We start from the raw sequence: 14003 nt of genomic DNA, 5'->3' as shown, positions 1-14003 counted from the left end.
TGGTTGACTATGAAACTATTTGAGGATTAATCATGAAGGATTTCTGTGTTTCACAGCAATTAACTGAATTTTATTCTGGTAATCTGGATCCAAACCCAGCTAAACTTCTGATTGTGTCTTCACAAAAGACATAATTAAATACAGAATCTTCCATTGACTGGCTGGTTTTACTCTAGCATTATGCCTTGCATCAAAGCAAAATTGAGTTGGGTCCAGCATGTCAATTAGTAGGGTCTGCTAAATGACATCTTCTCAAGGATGTGTTCACATCCCCAAAAAACTGAAGACTATAAACTGTTTCGGGGTGCCTCCATTTTCTGCAACGAAATCTACAGCCAAACTTCAAAGACAGTCTTAGTCATTAGAATCTCCACTTTTGTGTCCTAACTACACTTTCTTTGGTCACCAGTATCATATATGACCATAAAACTTGTGTTTTCCAACTGAATATGAATATTTTGTCAATATTTTAAAAAGTGTGAAGTTAAATGGCAAAAACCTGTTATTAATCCTGGCTTGTGAAGGGAGAACAGTCATGGAAATTTTCATCACACTCTGAACATGGAAAGCACTGTATTTACTGATGCTTATGTCACCCTATGCAAAGAGTTTTATTAGATATAGAAAGACAACTGATTTGCCCAATGACATCCACTAGGCTCACAGAGAATATATCGCCACTGCCAAGTGTCCATATTTTCAGGAGAAGTCACCCTACCAACACTTAAAATTCATAGTTCTACAACAGCCCATAGAGCAATACTAACGCATTGCAAAGCCTACAGAAGTCAAGCAGTACACATTTCATTACAAAGTGTTATACTGAAAAACAGCATATGTACTAGCATCTCCCTTTCTTCCTCAAGTTCCTCATACATTTACACAAACTATTTCATGTAGGAGTTTTAGAGAGCTTTGAATTACTAAACAGCATTTTCATTTCCAACTATTTATCTAACATGTTTCTCCTCCACTGATCTCAGAGTAGCACTTAAAATTGGGGATTTCATTTCCATGTCTTTCACTTCCTTTGCATTACTTGTACAGATAGGCAAGTCATTTACATGCTTTTGTCTTGATGCACCATTCCAGAGGATATACAGGAGATTCACATATCTTGCAAGGTTTTTGCAGAACCTATTTTATGTTTATCAAGTAATATAAAACTCAGAGGCCTGCATAAACACGGTTAGACTCATCGTGTCGAGTATCTTTCCACACAGTCATTTCACATCATAATTATTTTGTGTTAAAAGAGCTATCACTTGAATTCCCTGAAGGCTACAGCTTACTTCCTTAGTGTAACTTTTGCCAGCACTGCTTGCTCCAATACTATTCCAATCACCTTTTTTTTTTTTTAAAGCAAAGCCATGATGATTTTTTTCCCTTCTCCTTTCTCTTTTTACAGTCCTTACTTCCATAGCTTAATATCTCCACTACATTCTGACATTGTGACAGGATGAGAATCATCTCCCATTCTGCCTTAGGTGAGACTGTAACCTCTCCTCCAGCCCTGTCATATCCTAGCTTCCCTCCAGATTCAGAGATAGGAATTCCCTTTTTTCCCCACCTCACCGATAGGACAGACTTCCACTTGCAGTAGCAAAGTAGACTGAATTTCTAGTCAGATCTCCAGCCTGAGTTTGGGAACACTTGCTCAGATGTAGCACAAATACATCCCAACTCCATGTCTTACAAGTGTCAGCCCATCCTGAAAAAGGCCCCAGCATTTGAGAACTGAGCCCTGGCTCAGTGTAATCCCCCGTATTTCCCAATGTATTACTCCCAAATTACACCAAAGTCAAATTTAGCTCCCACATCTCTTTCTGATACCTAGAATTTGATTAAGCTAAGCTGTGTCTGTCTGCTTTGATCAACAGCAATGTTGACAATATAGTAGGAAGAGACCTATTTAGCCAGGTGTCCTTTTATAAAGGCTTCTTCTTTATAGTGAGTCAGAGCAGAGTATGGGGTTCATACAGTGTGTCTGATGATACACCTGTGGGTAAATTAAAGGCTTTGTTTAGCTCACTATTGCAAAAAAACTCTTGATTTCACATTCACTCCCACTTCCCTCAAGGAAAAGAATGTTCTTAAAAGGCATTTGTTTTTTTTGCTTAGCTGAGTATTTGAATAGAAACGACTCAATAGTATGTCAGAGTAATGTTGATCTATGCCTTGGTTCCCGTTTGTTTTCAGATGACCAAATTCATAGCACTGCAGTTTCACCGCAACTTACTCGTGAATAAGTTTGCTAGATCTGCCATTTTTTAAAATTGCTTAATTAGGACAATTCAAAGAAAATGTCTTTTCTTTTAGATCTGCAAGCACTTATAAAACATGTGCAAGCCCTATATTTTTTATTTCAACCAGCTGTTGGGCACAATCCAGACTATGCACAGCAATAGCCAGATTGTTTTACAAGCAGATCAGCCCACCCAGCTCTGAAAAGCAGTCTCTCACACCCAAGACTTATACAAAATAAAACAAGAAGATTACGTGAAAGCCTATGCAAAAATCCCCTGCAATTTTCAAATATGTTTCCAGCTATTAATATTTAATAAGAGAGAAGATCTGATTAAAAAAAAATTCAGAGCATTGTTGTTGGGGAGTTTCCAAGCCAAATACTTGAACTAATTAGAGTAGTATACTGCCTTGTTAAAGCTTTTAGTCAAAATGTGAAGCTAAAATGTTCCACATATCCATAAAGGAGGGGGCCAAGCAAAAGGCCCAACGGTGGTATAAACCCTGGTTTACTGAAGTACCTAGTTTTGGTGCTTAATGGAGGAGCCTGTTTTCTTTTAGCTCTCTCTATGGCCAGTGTCAAGAGAGAGCACCTAAATCAGGTTGAAGAATAAGACACCACTAAGTGTGACAATAATACATGAAGAAAGCATAGCATTGCCTAAAGCTGTAAGACATTTACAGAATGAGGAAGGTTAACATGACCCAGACTAATTTTATTACAGTTAGGTTCTTCTGTTCACTAAAAAATAACATACTTAGAACATGTCAGACGTGAAACATTCCATTATTCATTTCAAGTGGTGTGTATTGAATGACGCAGATGAGAAGCATAGCATTTTCATAACCAACTTATTATTTCTTTTATTTTAATGCTGATGGCTTTCCAGATATGCTATATCTTATCTATACACACTTCTAGAGATAAAGTCTCTGCTTCAAATAGATCACAAAGACTGCAACAAAAAAGAAATGATGAAAAGAGAGGGATAAGTCCAAAAACTGCACACACAAACCCCTTGATTGTCTTCAGATGATTATATAGGCCAGATTAGTTATCTGACTTACAGAAATCATAATTGTGGGTTTTGAAGAGGGATGAGATCAGGGAAAGGCCAATATTACAGCTCAGAGCTAAAGGAGAGCATCCCAGTCACGAGAGAGGCAGGCAGAAAGACTTTATGGAGAGAATGGGGCAAAGAAAAGGCTGACAGATCAGAAAGACAACAGAATAAAAAGACAACAGAAGCTAAGGGGGTAAGAAGACAACTGTTAAAGGCCTTGAAAGAATGGTGTTTAAACAAGAGATATGAAAGAAACAAAGAGTGAATAGAAGAATTTAAAAAAGACATTATCAATCTAACAGACAAGACAGAAAATGTCAGTTCTCATCATTTGAACAGACTTGATCCAAACAGAAAGCCAGGCAAAGACATTGCAAAAATCAAGGTGAAAGTCAAAAAAGCCTTAAAATAAGAATTATCACAAAAATGGAAATGCAGATAGACCATAGTGATAGAACTAGAATGACCGTATTTCAGTGAATATCTACAAAGGATTGACGAACTGTAGAAGAAATAAGGAACCATTCTCATTTTGATAAAATGATCTTTGCCTGTCCAATATACATCTCGGCACTGGAAATTATTCTGGAGATATCAAAACACATATATATACTGACTTGGCCATCAGCAAGTTTGATATTTTAGAAACAAACAAGTCTGCATAATATCAACACCCTAGCCCTCAATATCAAAGGTCAGAATGTAGCTGGAAATGCCAGGATGTAATCATAAAACTGTAGAAACAGTTCAAGTAATCAAAACCATTTGATAATTTGGGGGTTAAAACTCTCAGGACACATTCAGTGTCCCTAGCCTTATTAAAACACATTAAATTTTCTTGTGCCTCACACTTCCAGATCACATTCTGAAGTCAATATTCTTCATTCCTAACTTAGATTCTAAAACCTGAGTATGAAACATTCCACTAGAGTATGTGAAAGCACAAAAACAAAGGTCATATATAAAAAAACACAGGTAATAACTTTTGCTGAAGTAAATGACAATTATCTTAAACATTGATAAAGTTGGCATACATCTTCCTATCTGCTTCCTCAGATCAGCTCTGCCATCCTGCCACCTCTTTTCATTCATTAGTCAAGTAAATATCTAAATAGCAGGTAGCTCAAGTTATGCCATTCTGAAATGAAAAGGCTGCCTTCAGGATGCAAGGGAGAGGACGTGCAATGAAATCACCGCCAAACCCTTACCTTCCAATTAGCAGGAACTCCCCGAGCACTCCCAGGCGTCTCATGGCAATGAGGATTCCTCTCACTGTCATTCCCTCACAGAAACATACCACCACTCTTGCCTTGGGCAGCCTTTCCCGCAGCTTCCGAAGCAGGCGGTCAAAGCTCTTTTCCCCAGCGTTGCTGTAGATCTTGTCAGAGTGAGCGATGCAAAGACCTTCTTGGGCAGCCAACTCTTTGAAGGCTTCCATTCCACTTTCCCCATAATTGCCTGTTTAAACAAAAGCTGATATTACATCACACATCTAACAAATTAAGGAGTTTGGGGATAGAAAAAGGCTAGTTTTCCCTCAAAAATCAACCATCATTAGCAGAAGAGAGAGCAAAGGAGGTCCATCACAGCAAACATGCTCAGGATGCAGTAAAGCAACAAGATACCATGTGCTTGGTCTTAACTGACCCAAGGACACCAAGTTTCTTTTCTTACATTGATTTACCAGTGAACAATAAAGGCAGAAAAGGGATAGAGAGGCAGAAAAGGGACCCAAGAGGCTCACACAGTAAGGATTAAGTTTTATTAACATTTCTATGGCAAAAGTAACAGCTGTGCTATTCTAGGAAAACAGTCAAAAACAGTTTTATACCTTGGTGGCACAGTTTAACTTGTTTCTTCTCTGATCTGTTAGAAGAAATAAGAGGTACCTGCTGTTGTTTCTGACTCACAATATGTTTAGTTAAGCACTGCCATTATCATCTTAGAGCAGCTACACCACATAAAATGTAGTATTTTTTAAAGCAACCCACCACTATAATACTATTGGAGAGCAGTTTGAAGAGGTCTTTCTACTGCTTCTACTGCCATAAGAATTTCTTATGGCAATGGTCCATGACAATGGTGTATCCTCTAGAAAAACTATCCCATTAACAGCTGGGAGTGGCACATAAAACAGAAGAGAAGCTTATTTTTGGGTTCATGTCTCTCCAAACAGGACAACAACCTAAGCACCAATAGCATTGTTTCAGCCAGAGGACAAAGCAAGAAAAGCAAAACTCAGTCTAAGGAGAAGACCAACAGAGAATAGCACAAGCTGGTAGGACACATAACTATTTTCCTGCTTAACTTATAATAACCCTACAAAGGAAAAACAGACTTCATTCAAAGTCATTCTGTACCACATGCTGTCCATGCTACTAACAGTGACTGAAAGATGGATGTAAACTTGAAGCACTGATTTGGTTGCATGTTGAAGGTCATTTGCACTAATCTGACTGACCAGTGTGCATGACAAAAATTAGGCCTGACGTTTCTTTTTGAAGAGGAAACTTTCTACCTATAAGAATTTCTGAGATCGCTATTCTTAACTTAGGAATATTTAAACTTCGTGTTTCAGATAATAGAAAAGCTAATTCTCAAATTCCCTTTGCTTTTCTATTTATACATTTTGTAAGCCTTATTAACGAAACTCAAATTGTCTTCAGCTATGGAGATGGGTTAAATCACAAACTTTTCTTTGAATATTTTATGCCTACCGTGAGGACAGAATTTATGATGAACGTCAATCAGGCAAGGTGGATTGCAAAAAAATTGTTTATTAAGAGTAACAATAAATTGCTCAAAAAAAGAAGCATGAATGCTATTCATATTTTTAATGTTTCCTTAAGTTCAACACTAGTTCTTGAGGGAGTAACATCAAATATGCTGACCACTTCTGGACACAGACTGGGGTGACTGAACAAGTCCAGCTCCTCCCTTTACAGTGATAGTTTTGAATAGTGAATTGCAACAAGGAGGACTTCTGAACCATACACCAGCTCAAAAGGCAAAGCTATCAAAGCAAATGCAGCAAGGAACGTTCAGGCATTCTTTATAAATCCAATGAAAGAGTGCATTTTTTCCAGAAATGCAAATTATTTGCAGCAGATCAGACATACCATACAGTTTCATACAGTCATGGTAGGATGTAAACAGACCTGTTAGGTCTCATGCATCTTGCTCAAAGCTCTCACGTCCCACTGCCTTTTGCACCAAACTGCTCTGGTTTCTCATGAAATTTTCAGTACAGCAGACTGCCTCTTATGCAGTCTGTGTCCCAATACCAGATACAGTAGACCAGCCTGCCCAGACGTACTGGAGAGGAGGAGCAAAGCCAGCACCGTGCACTGCTGCAGGGAGAGGAGAGGAAGGGCTGCGCCCAGCGGGAGGGCACCCTTGGAGGAGCTCTGCTAGCGGCCCTTGTCCCCTGCTGCAGCCATCGCGCGACCCCACACTTGGGCACACAGCGTGCCCTTGCATGTGGGCTGCCACATGCTGAGAAGGACATAAGTGGAGAGCTTTCCATATATTTGTAGGCTATAACCTGCGGTCACAAAGAGATTTACCCCAGGATCTGAGGCTGGGCAGTTAGTGCAGTTCTGCTTTTGTGATTTGCCTCCGTCCCCAGACTGAAGCAGAATAGCCTCATTACTGACTGCCATTAGCAACCACCTTATGCTTTGGAAGCAAATTGCAACATGTTCTCCAGCTTCTTGTGGCACTTTATGCAACACAGTCTCATTTGAAATCAGTAGGATTATTCATGCAGTTAAGTGTTGCCTAGGGTGAACTAGGGGAGTAAAGTGAATCTTATTAGATATTTAGGCAATGCATATTAGAAAACAAATGTAATAGGTTTCTTACCTAAATTAATATTGCCCTAAATATAAGGGTAGTATGGGATTTTTTTCATACATCCAGTACAGCATTAACTCTGCTGTAATCAAAGTTAAGGTTTTCAACAAAAGCGAAATTAAATCCATGTGGAATGCTTTTGCCCAGCTTTAATTTTGATGTAATGACAACCATCTTAAATTCACAGACACACATGTACTGATAGCACAACAGTATACCAAAACATAAACTAAGAGGAAATAGGACTGCTACCTATAAATTCATTAAATGCAATAAAGATCATAGAAGGAAAAAAGCTAGTTAAGATCAAGAACAACACTGACACAAAATCAAATAGTCAAACACAAGGCAGAAACAATCTGGGGTTGGAAATTGAAAACTTTCTAACCGTCACATGAAAAAAAAGGTAGAGAAATGGCTTTCTAATGGAAGTACAAAATAAAACCAATTTTTAGAATGGAACTTGGTATGGTCACAAGAGCATTACATAATGTAGATGTCTACAACAACCAGAGATGAGACTTGATGACCCAGAAGGTCCTTTCAAAGTCTATTTCCTGCCTTCCCCAACAAGACAGCATGCTGCACACCTTCCTCCTCAAGGGGAAAGGATGAGGAAGAAAGTGAATATGTGACAGATGTTAGACACATTGTTCAGTGCACGCAGCTACCAGGGTAAGCACAATATAAGAGCGCATATAGAATAGAAAACACTAATTAATTCTGTGCAGCAGCCAAGAACATATCCATCTGTAACAGCATGCTGAGTACATCCATTTTAATCCACACATGCAACTGCTGAGATGGGAGCATGTAGTGCAAGAAATCTGCACGAGGTGGCAGTCAGTGAAGAGTTACCACAGGCTCAAGCCATGACTTGAGGATCTCTCTTCCTCTGAAAGAGAAATTGAACAGAAGATTCAATCTTTTTTGCATCTGTCCTTTTATAACCAGAATAAGCTATGAAATACCAAAGCATTTGTAATTTTGAGGCTACCAACAACTGATTTTCATTGTGACCTGTACCCAAATGCTGAGTGAGCCAGTAACATATTCTGTACCCCACAATATCAGGCTGGGTTTTTTTTAATGATTTTGGGGTTTTGTTCTGTTTTCTTAGTTATGTTGAATTTTATCCTATTCAGAGAACCAGATATTCTGTTTATGTGCTTGAAGCAGAGTCTGCACAGCACTATGAATGTAAATTCTAACCCTATTACAGCTGCAATTTTACTAAGAGTTTTTTTCATGTCACAGTGATCTCAGTGCCAAAGACAACTTTGCTTCACCATCCTAAAAATTGTACATGATAAGGCCATTCCTGCTGCAGGTATCCATGTACCTGAAGATGTTGATGAGAGCAAGCTAAGTGGGAATTACTCTAAGTCATTGCATTCCTATGCATTAAATATTTTAACAAAAACATTAAGATGACACTTTAGCTAAATATATATATATATATATATATATACACATATATCATCTTGATCAACAGAATAAAGGCATTTTCAGACATACACTTAGTACTGAGCTAGTATAATAGTTGGCTTCAAAGATCCCCAAAGTACTTCAAATATTTAGCCTCATAAATTGCTCCTGTGAGTATTACAGCCATGTCATAGCTGCTAAAGGAAGTTACACTATTTGCTTGTGTTAACATTTCAACAGCGTGGGGAGCAAAGCCCATATACAGGGTTTATACTGTTCTTCTTATTATGGCTGTTTGGCAAATTTAGCTCCCATTTTCTTTGTCAAGAGAACCATTTCTTTCTCATTTATGAAATGCAGTGGATATGTAGTTTCAGCAATCAGATGCTTATGAGAATCTTGGAAATTGTCTGCTCGAGGGAGGCACAGAGTGGCTGTGTGGGTCTTCCCAAGTCACATGATGGAAAGTGCTGGGTTTACAGGGGGCTTAAAGCAAAACAGAGTTTCCCTCAAATCAGTGGCAAATTTAATTCAAGAATAAGGCTTATTTGTGGGACAGCACAAGGAAACATGGACTGCTCATACTTGTGCTACAGAGAGCAGCCTTTGAAATATAGGTTAGAACCCCTTTTTTAAAAGAAAAAAATCTTAAAGAGAAGGAAAACCATAATGGAGAAAGAGGAAGACTGAGTCCATCTTCCCACTCTGCTTTCAAATTCAAGAGAAAATAAAAACTACTTTCTTAGAGACCCCCTCTAGAGACACACCTACTAAAAGAAACAAAAAAATAGAGGACAGTGCATGGAAGAATGTTTCAATGCACTTCAAACAAATAACAAAAGGCAGGAAGCAAGAGAGATTTAATCTTCCAGAGCCAGGAGCAATGCCTGCAGGTGAGGTAAGCTACTCCTTGTCATTAAGGGCTTATTTGCCACATCTATTCCTCTCAACAGCAGCAGCATCCACAATCTAGATGAAAGGTAAAAATCCCCAAACACATACCCTGCAAACACACAGTCAAGGCACCAATAAGACAACCATCAAATCTAGCCTCACTGCAGGGCACTAGAGGCCAGTTTTATCACAGGGAGGTCTTTCTTTTCACAAATAACAGGTCACAAACTATTCTCTGTCCCATTCTTTCCTCTCTCAACCTCAGTCTCTTTGTTCACCTCTCCCAAGCTTGTAGATACACTGCTAGAGGTACACAGCTTGTTTCAGTGTTCAGTATTGATTCACTGTAAAAATATCTCATTTCTTCAGCTAATTAACTGCTTTTTGGCAAGGAGGGAGAAAATAAGTGGAGAACAAGAGGTTCTCCTGACATAACAGCAAGGAAAAACTGTACAAAAGCTTCCCAACTGCAAAGACAATCTGTGAAGAGTGGAGCAAGGACATGATCTGATTACTGTGTTAGTTCCTGACACATTCCAATAACTATTTTATAAAAGAGTATGATAATGTTAAATATGACACTAAAGTACAGTTTTCAAATTAAACACCTTGAAGAGCTGGAAGGTTTTGGACTGCTAAATAGACTTTTTAAAAAGACAGAACATCAGTTAACATTTCTGTGATGATTTCCTCTGTTATCACATCAGACTAATATTTCCCTGCACCAGCAGGGCATCTTTGGATAGGATCAGTTAATGAGAAAATGATTGTGTTTCCTCATCTTAATGTATTTCTTATCAGTTGAATCATAATCATGTGCCCACTCTTAGTCCAAACTAGAATGAAAAAGTTTAACTTTTTTTTACCAGTATGCTTATAACAGGCTGGGAACACACACATAGTCAGTTTGTGTGCCTCAGATGACAGCAGTAACTTTCTAAGCCGTAGTAATTCAACCACTTCTAGCCATTTGTCCACACCTTTGATCATACATATTTGTAAAATTATTTAAGAGAGTTCAAAATAAAAGCCACAATCTAAAGCTGTTTAGTCAAAGTAGCAGATTGATTAAAAAAAAAAAAGCTGGAAATCTTATAGAAATAATGGTCTGCTTGTCTATGTTATTTTCATATATCCCAATCATAAAGATACTCATAACAACAGTAATATCCTCCGCTGGAGAAGTGAAAGCAGCCCTGTTGGCACACAACTTCCAGGACCTTGAGCCGACCCAACCCCGTCTCTGCCAGGTTTCTCTGCAACTGTGGGAAGGGCAGAGCTCAAATACTCCCATGTTTCCCTAAAATAGCTTTTTCAAGGCTAAAACTACACTGATGCCAGAAGGGGCTGCATTTTATCAGCTATGAGTTGCTCCAAATAGGATTTGTCTTTTCCTTTTCCAGACAATTTCAGTGAATGCTCTTCACCGAACATGGACTTTGCTGTCTAAAGCCCTTAACCACACATTTTCCTTTAAGAATCCAGATAGCTTTCTCAACAACATTCATTCTTCACTGAATTTATCTCATTCCACATCAGTTTAGTTTGTTGGGTTTTTTTTAAAGGGACAACTTGAAAGCAGGAGAGCTAGGCCCTGAGTGCTCTTTACAAACCCTAAAGGACCAGCTGCTTTACAATAAGAAGAAAGCTGCATGGATATGAGCTTCCAGTTCTGATGTCAGTCAGGACAAAACAGTGGAGAAACTGCCAAAAGAAAAAACTTCACTAGACCTAAAGTCCCAGCCTATCCACAATGTTTGAAGGGAAAGCTCTACCTCTTATCTTATTCTAACTGGCTTTCAGATAAATGAGCAAGAAACAAGAAAGATTGCTTTACAAAGAACACCAGAAGTAGACATTTCAATTTCTCCAAGTACAACAGCTGTAAAGAAGAGACAGACAAGTCCTTCCAAGGTTGATCCCTAAGGACAGTTTAACACAACAATATGAAGGTAGAGATCCTCAGGTTAAGTGCCGCAGATGCTCACTTTGGGTATTCCTCTCCTGGGAACCCCCTGGATTGCCTACTGCTCGCTGGGTGCCTGCCCCTCTCCTCAGGCCCAGCCACATAGCTCTCTGTCTGAAAGCTGCTTTTGGCCAGCTTGCCACCCATAGGTGCCACAGACCTCCTTGCCATCAACAGCTTGCAGCCCAGGGAAGCTCTTGGCTCTAAGGAAATCGGAGTTTTCCTTGCATTTCCCTAGTTATTTTTCTTTGACAGTGCTGGAGAGATATGGAGCCCCCCCAGCCACCAGATTTCGCATTGGTCAGAGGGCTTACTGCCCTTTAATGATGGAGAAGGCAATTAGTTATGATTAGAAATTGAATTTGCAGTGTAAACACTCTGTGTTCTTTTAAACTATTTTGGCGAAACTCCCTGTGTTCACCACAGATTTCAAAGCAACAGCACTCTAGCCTGATGAAACCCAGAAGGATGCGTTAAATGAGTGAACTGAGTCATCTTTTGTATGCTGTAGAAGAACTCTGCCATCTGGGCTTACAGCTCTTTTTTTTTCCCCAAAACTTAAAGCCATTCTAGAAATGAAGAAGCCGAGCTGTTGAGACCAGACTAGTCTTTTCATTTTCTGAATTCAAACAAAACTGAGGACAAGGGAGAAAATAAAAACAAAACAAAAAAAAGGAATTTCGTGATTATTATAGTGGTAAAACCCCTAGTGTAACTTTTCAGAGAAATTGAACTATATTTTAGCCAAAAAATCCAAATGATTTTATTAAATGTTCATCTACCTTCTGTCATTAATTACAAAGTATGTTTCTTCTTCCAAGAATTCACCATAGGGATGCATTATCTCAGTAAGGAAGATCCAAACTTCAGTAAAACTCTGCTACTGGATAAAGCAGTAACATTTAAGCCTTCATCCTAAATGAGGCAGGTGTGTAAACTTGAACAACTAATTGATATTCCTAACAAAAAAGCAAGCGCAGGGAAGTCAGTCCTGAAGTAATGAGGGTACTATTGCTAAATTACACTTCCCCAATGTGAGTAAAGCCAAAATGTGGTAAAGTGCCCTGTTTGTATTTCACCAATATCTTTTTCTAAATATATTCAGGGACTACACCCAATTTTTATTTATCCTGTATATAACAAGGAGTTTTAGAGATTTATTTATATTTTTAATGGAACTATGTCAGCTCAAACCCTAGCTGATACAATACTTATAACAAATTTGCTTGCTGAATTTGGTCTTTCCGTTCATGAATTACCAGTACATAGCCTTCAGTTTTCTTCAGAATGTATTGAAGTATTCTAATGATGCCTAACATTAATTGTTGGTTAGTTCTGTTGGTTGGCATTGGTTAAAAAACAGGTCACAGGTGTTTTCCATTTTTTGGTGAAACTGAAGAAATTAATTGGAAGAATAAAGTTTTAAGGGAATACTCTCTTATGAATAATCTCTATTGGTTTTTTTCAAAGCTTGCTGTGAATATTGCAGTTAGTAAACTCATTTTGAAAAATAATTACAGAAAGAATACCCAAAAGGGACATCAAAATACGAGAACTATACTTTCTTTTTTTTAATATGAGCAGATGTTTCAAAGGGAAGGAATGCGTGTACTCAGTTTTGTCCACGCCCTTGCAGTTATGTGATTACCTTAGCTCACATTACAAGCACAAGATTTAAAACATTGATGCCAACCTCAAGCACTTAAAAATCATACGCACAAAGACCAAAATATGAACAAAGGTTGAATGTAATGGAATGAATGAAAATTTAAAAGATATATTTTTATTGGCCTTCTCATTTCTGACCCTGAAGGCACAGAGAGATCACGTTTTTTGACCTTTCTCCACAATCTTGACAATTAAAAATGACTTTATTTGTTTGTGTGAACAAAGATACTCAGAAATCATATGTTTTCATGGGCTAAACATCATGAGATACTCTGTAAAGAGACAGCAAGTCTATAAACGTTTCCCAGTAACATACATTGCCAATGGCTTTAGGAGTTGTCTGGAAAGTATGTTAGAAATTAGATAACTTTTTGAAGTATATTTTCTACTCTTTTTCTTGTTAAAGAGAAGTTAGTGCTTGGACCCATTCTCACTGAAGTCAAGGACTTCGGTGGTTACACTATCAGAGATTTATTAAGTGGGCCAAACAACGTATTAAATGTTATTACCTACTGTCTGTTAACATGCATCTTTGAAAACACCATCCCAAAAAACTACTGACCTGAGCAATATCCTCATATCCAAATGTTCATGGCCTTTAAGGTAGTTCTGGTTTATATACGATTTTTAGGCACCAACACTTTCTCTTTATGTGAGCCACAGCTCCAGATCTGAATTGTATCAGGTTGGGGATAGTGCCTAAGTAATAAATCTTAGTCTTATTTCTAAAAAACAATACCTAGCCATAGTTTGTCCATCACCAGCGGAACTGCTCATCTAAATAGAATAAAGTTCTTTTTTATTGCAAATGAGAAGATAGATTATTTTGAGGTATGCTTTATCAAATCACTGGGTATTATAACCTTATTATTCAGAGGAAAACA

The 14003-nt window shown here is 38.2% G+C and overlaps 1 protein-coding gene across 1 annotated transcript in view; it reads right to left on the bottom strand.

Annotated features, from left to right (window-relative positions):
* The window catches only part of GRM1 (glutamate metabotropic receptor 1), a 190977-nt gene that overhangs the window by 147641 nt on the left and 29333 nt on the right, over positions 1-14003 (bottom strand). The window contains exon 2 of the mRNA XM_013945421.2: positions 4517-4766. Within this exon, the coding sequence (XP_013800875.2) occupies positions 4517-4766 (250 nt within the window). The remainder of the gene's footprint in view (positions 1-4516; positions 4767-14003) is intronic.

Source organism: Apteryx mantelli, chromosome 3 (assembly GCF_036417845.1).
Source record: "Apteryx mantelli isolate bAptMan1 chromosome 3, bAptMan1.hap1, whole genome shotgun sequence".
Lineage (NCBI taxonomy): Eukaryota > Metazoa > Chordata > Aves > Apterygiformes > Apterygidae > Apteryx > Apteryx mantelli.
The sequence above is the reverse complement of the archived record's forward strand: the minus strand, read 5'-3'. Positions and strand labels throughout refer to the sequence as shown.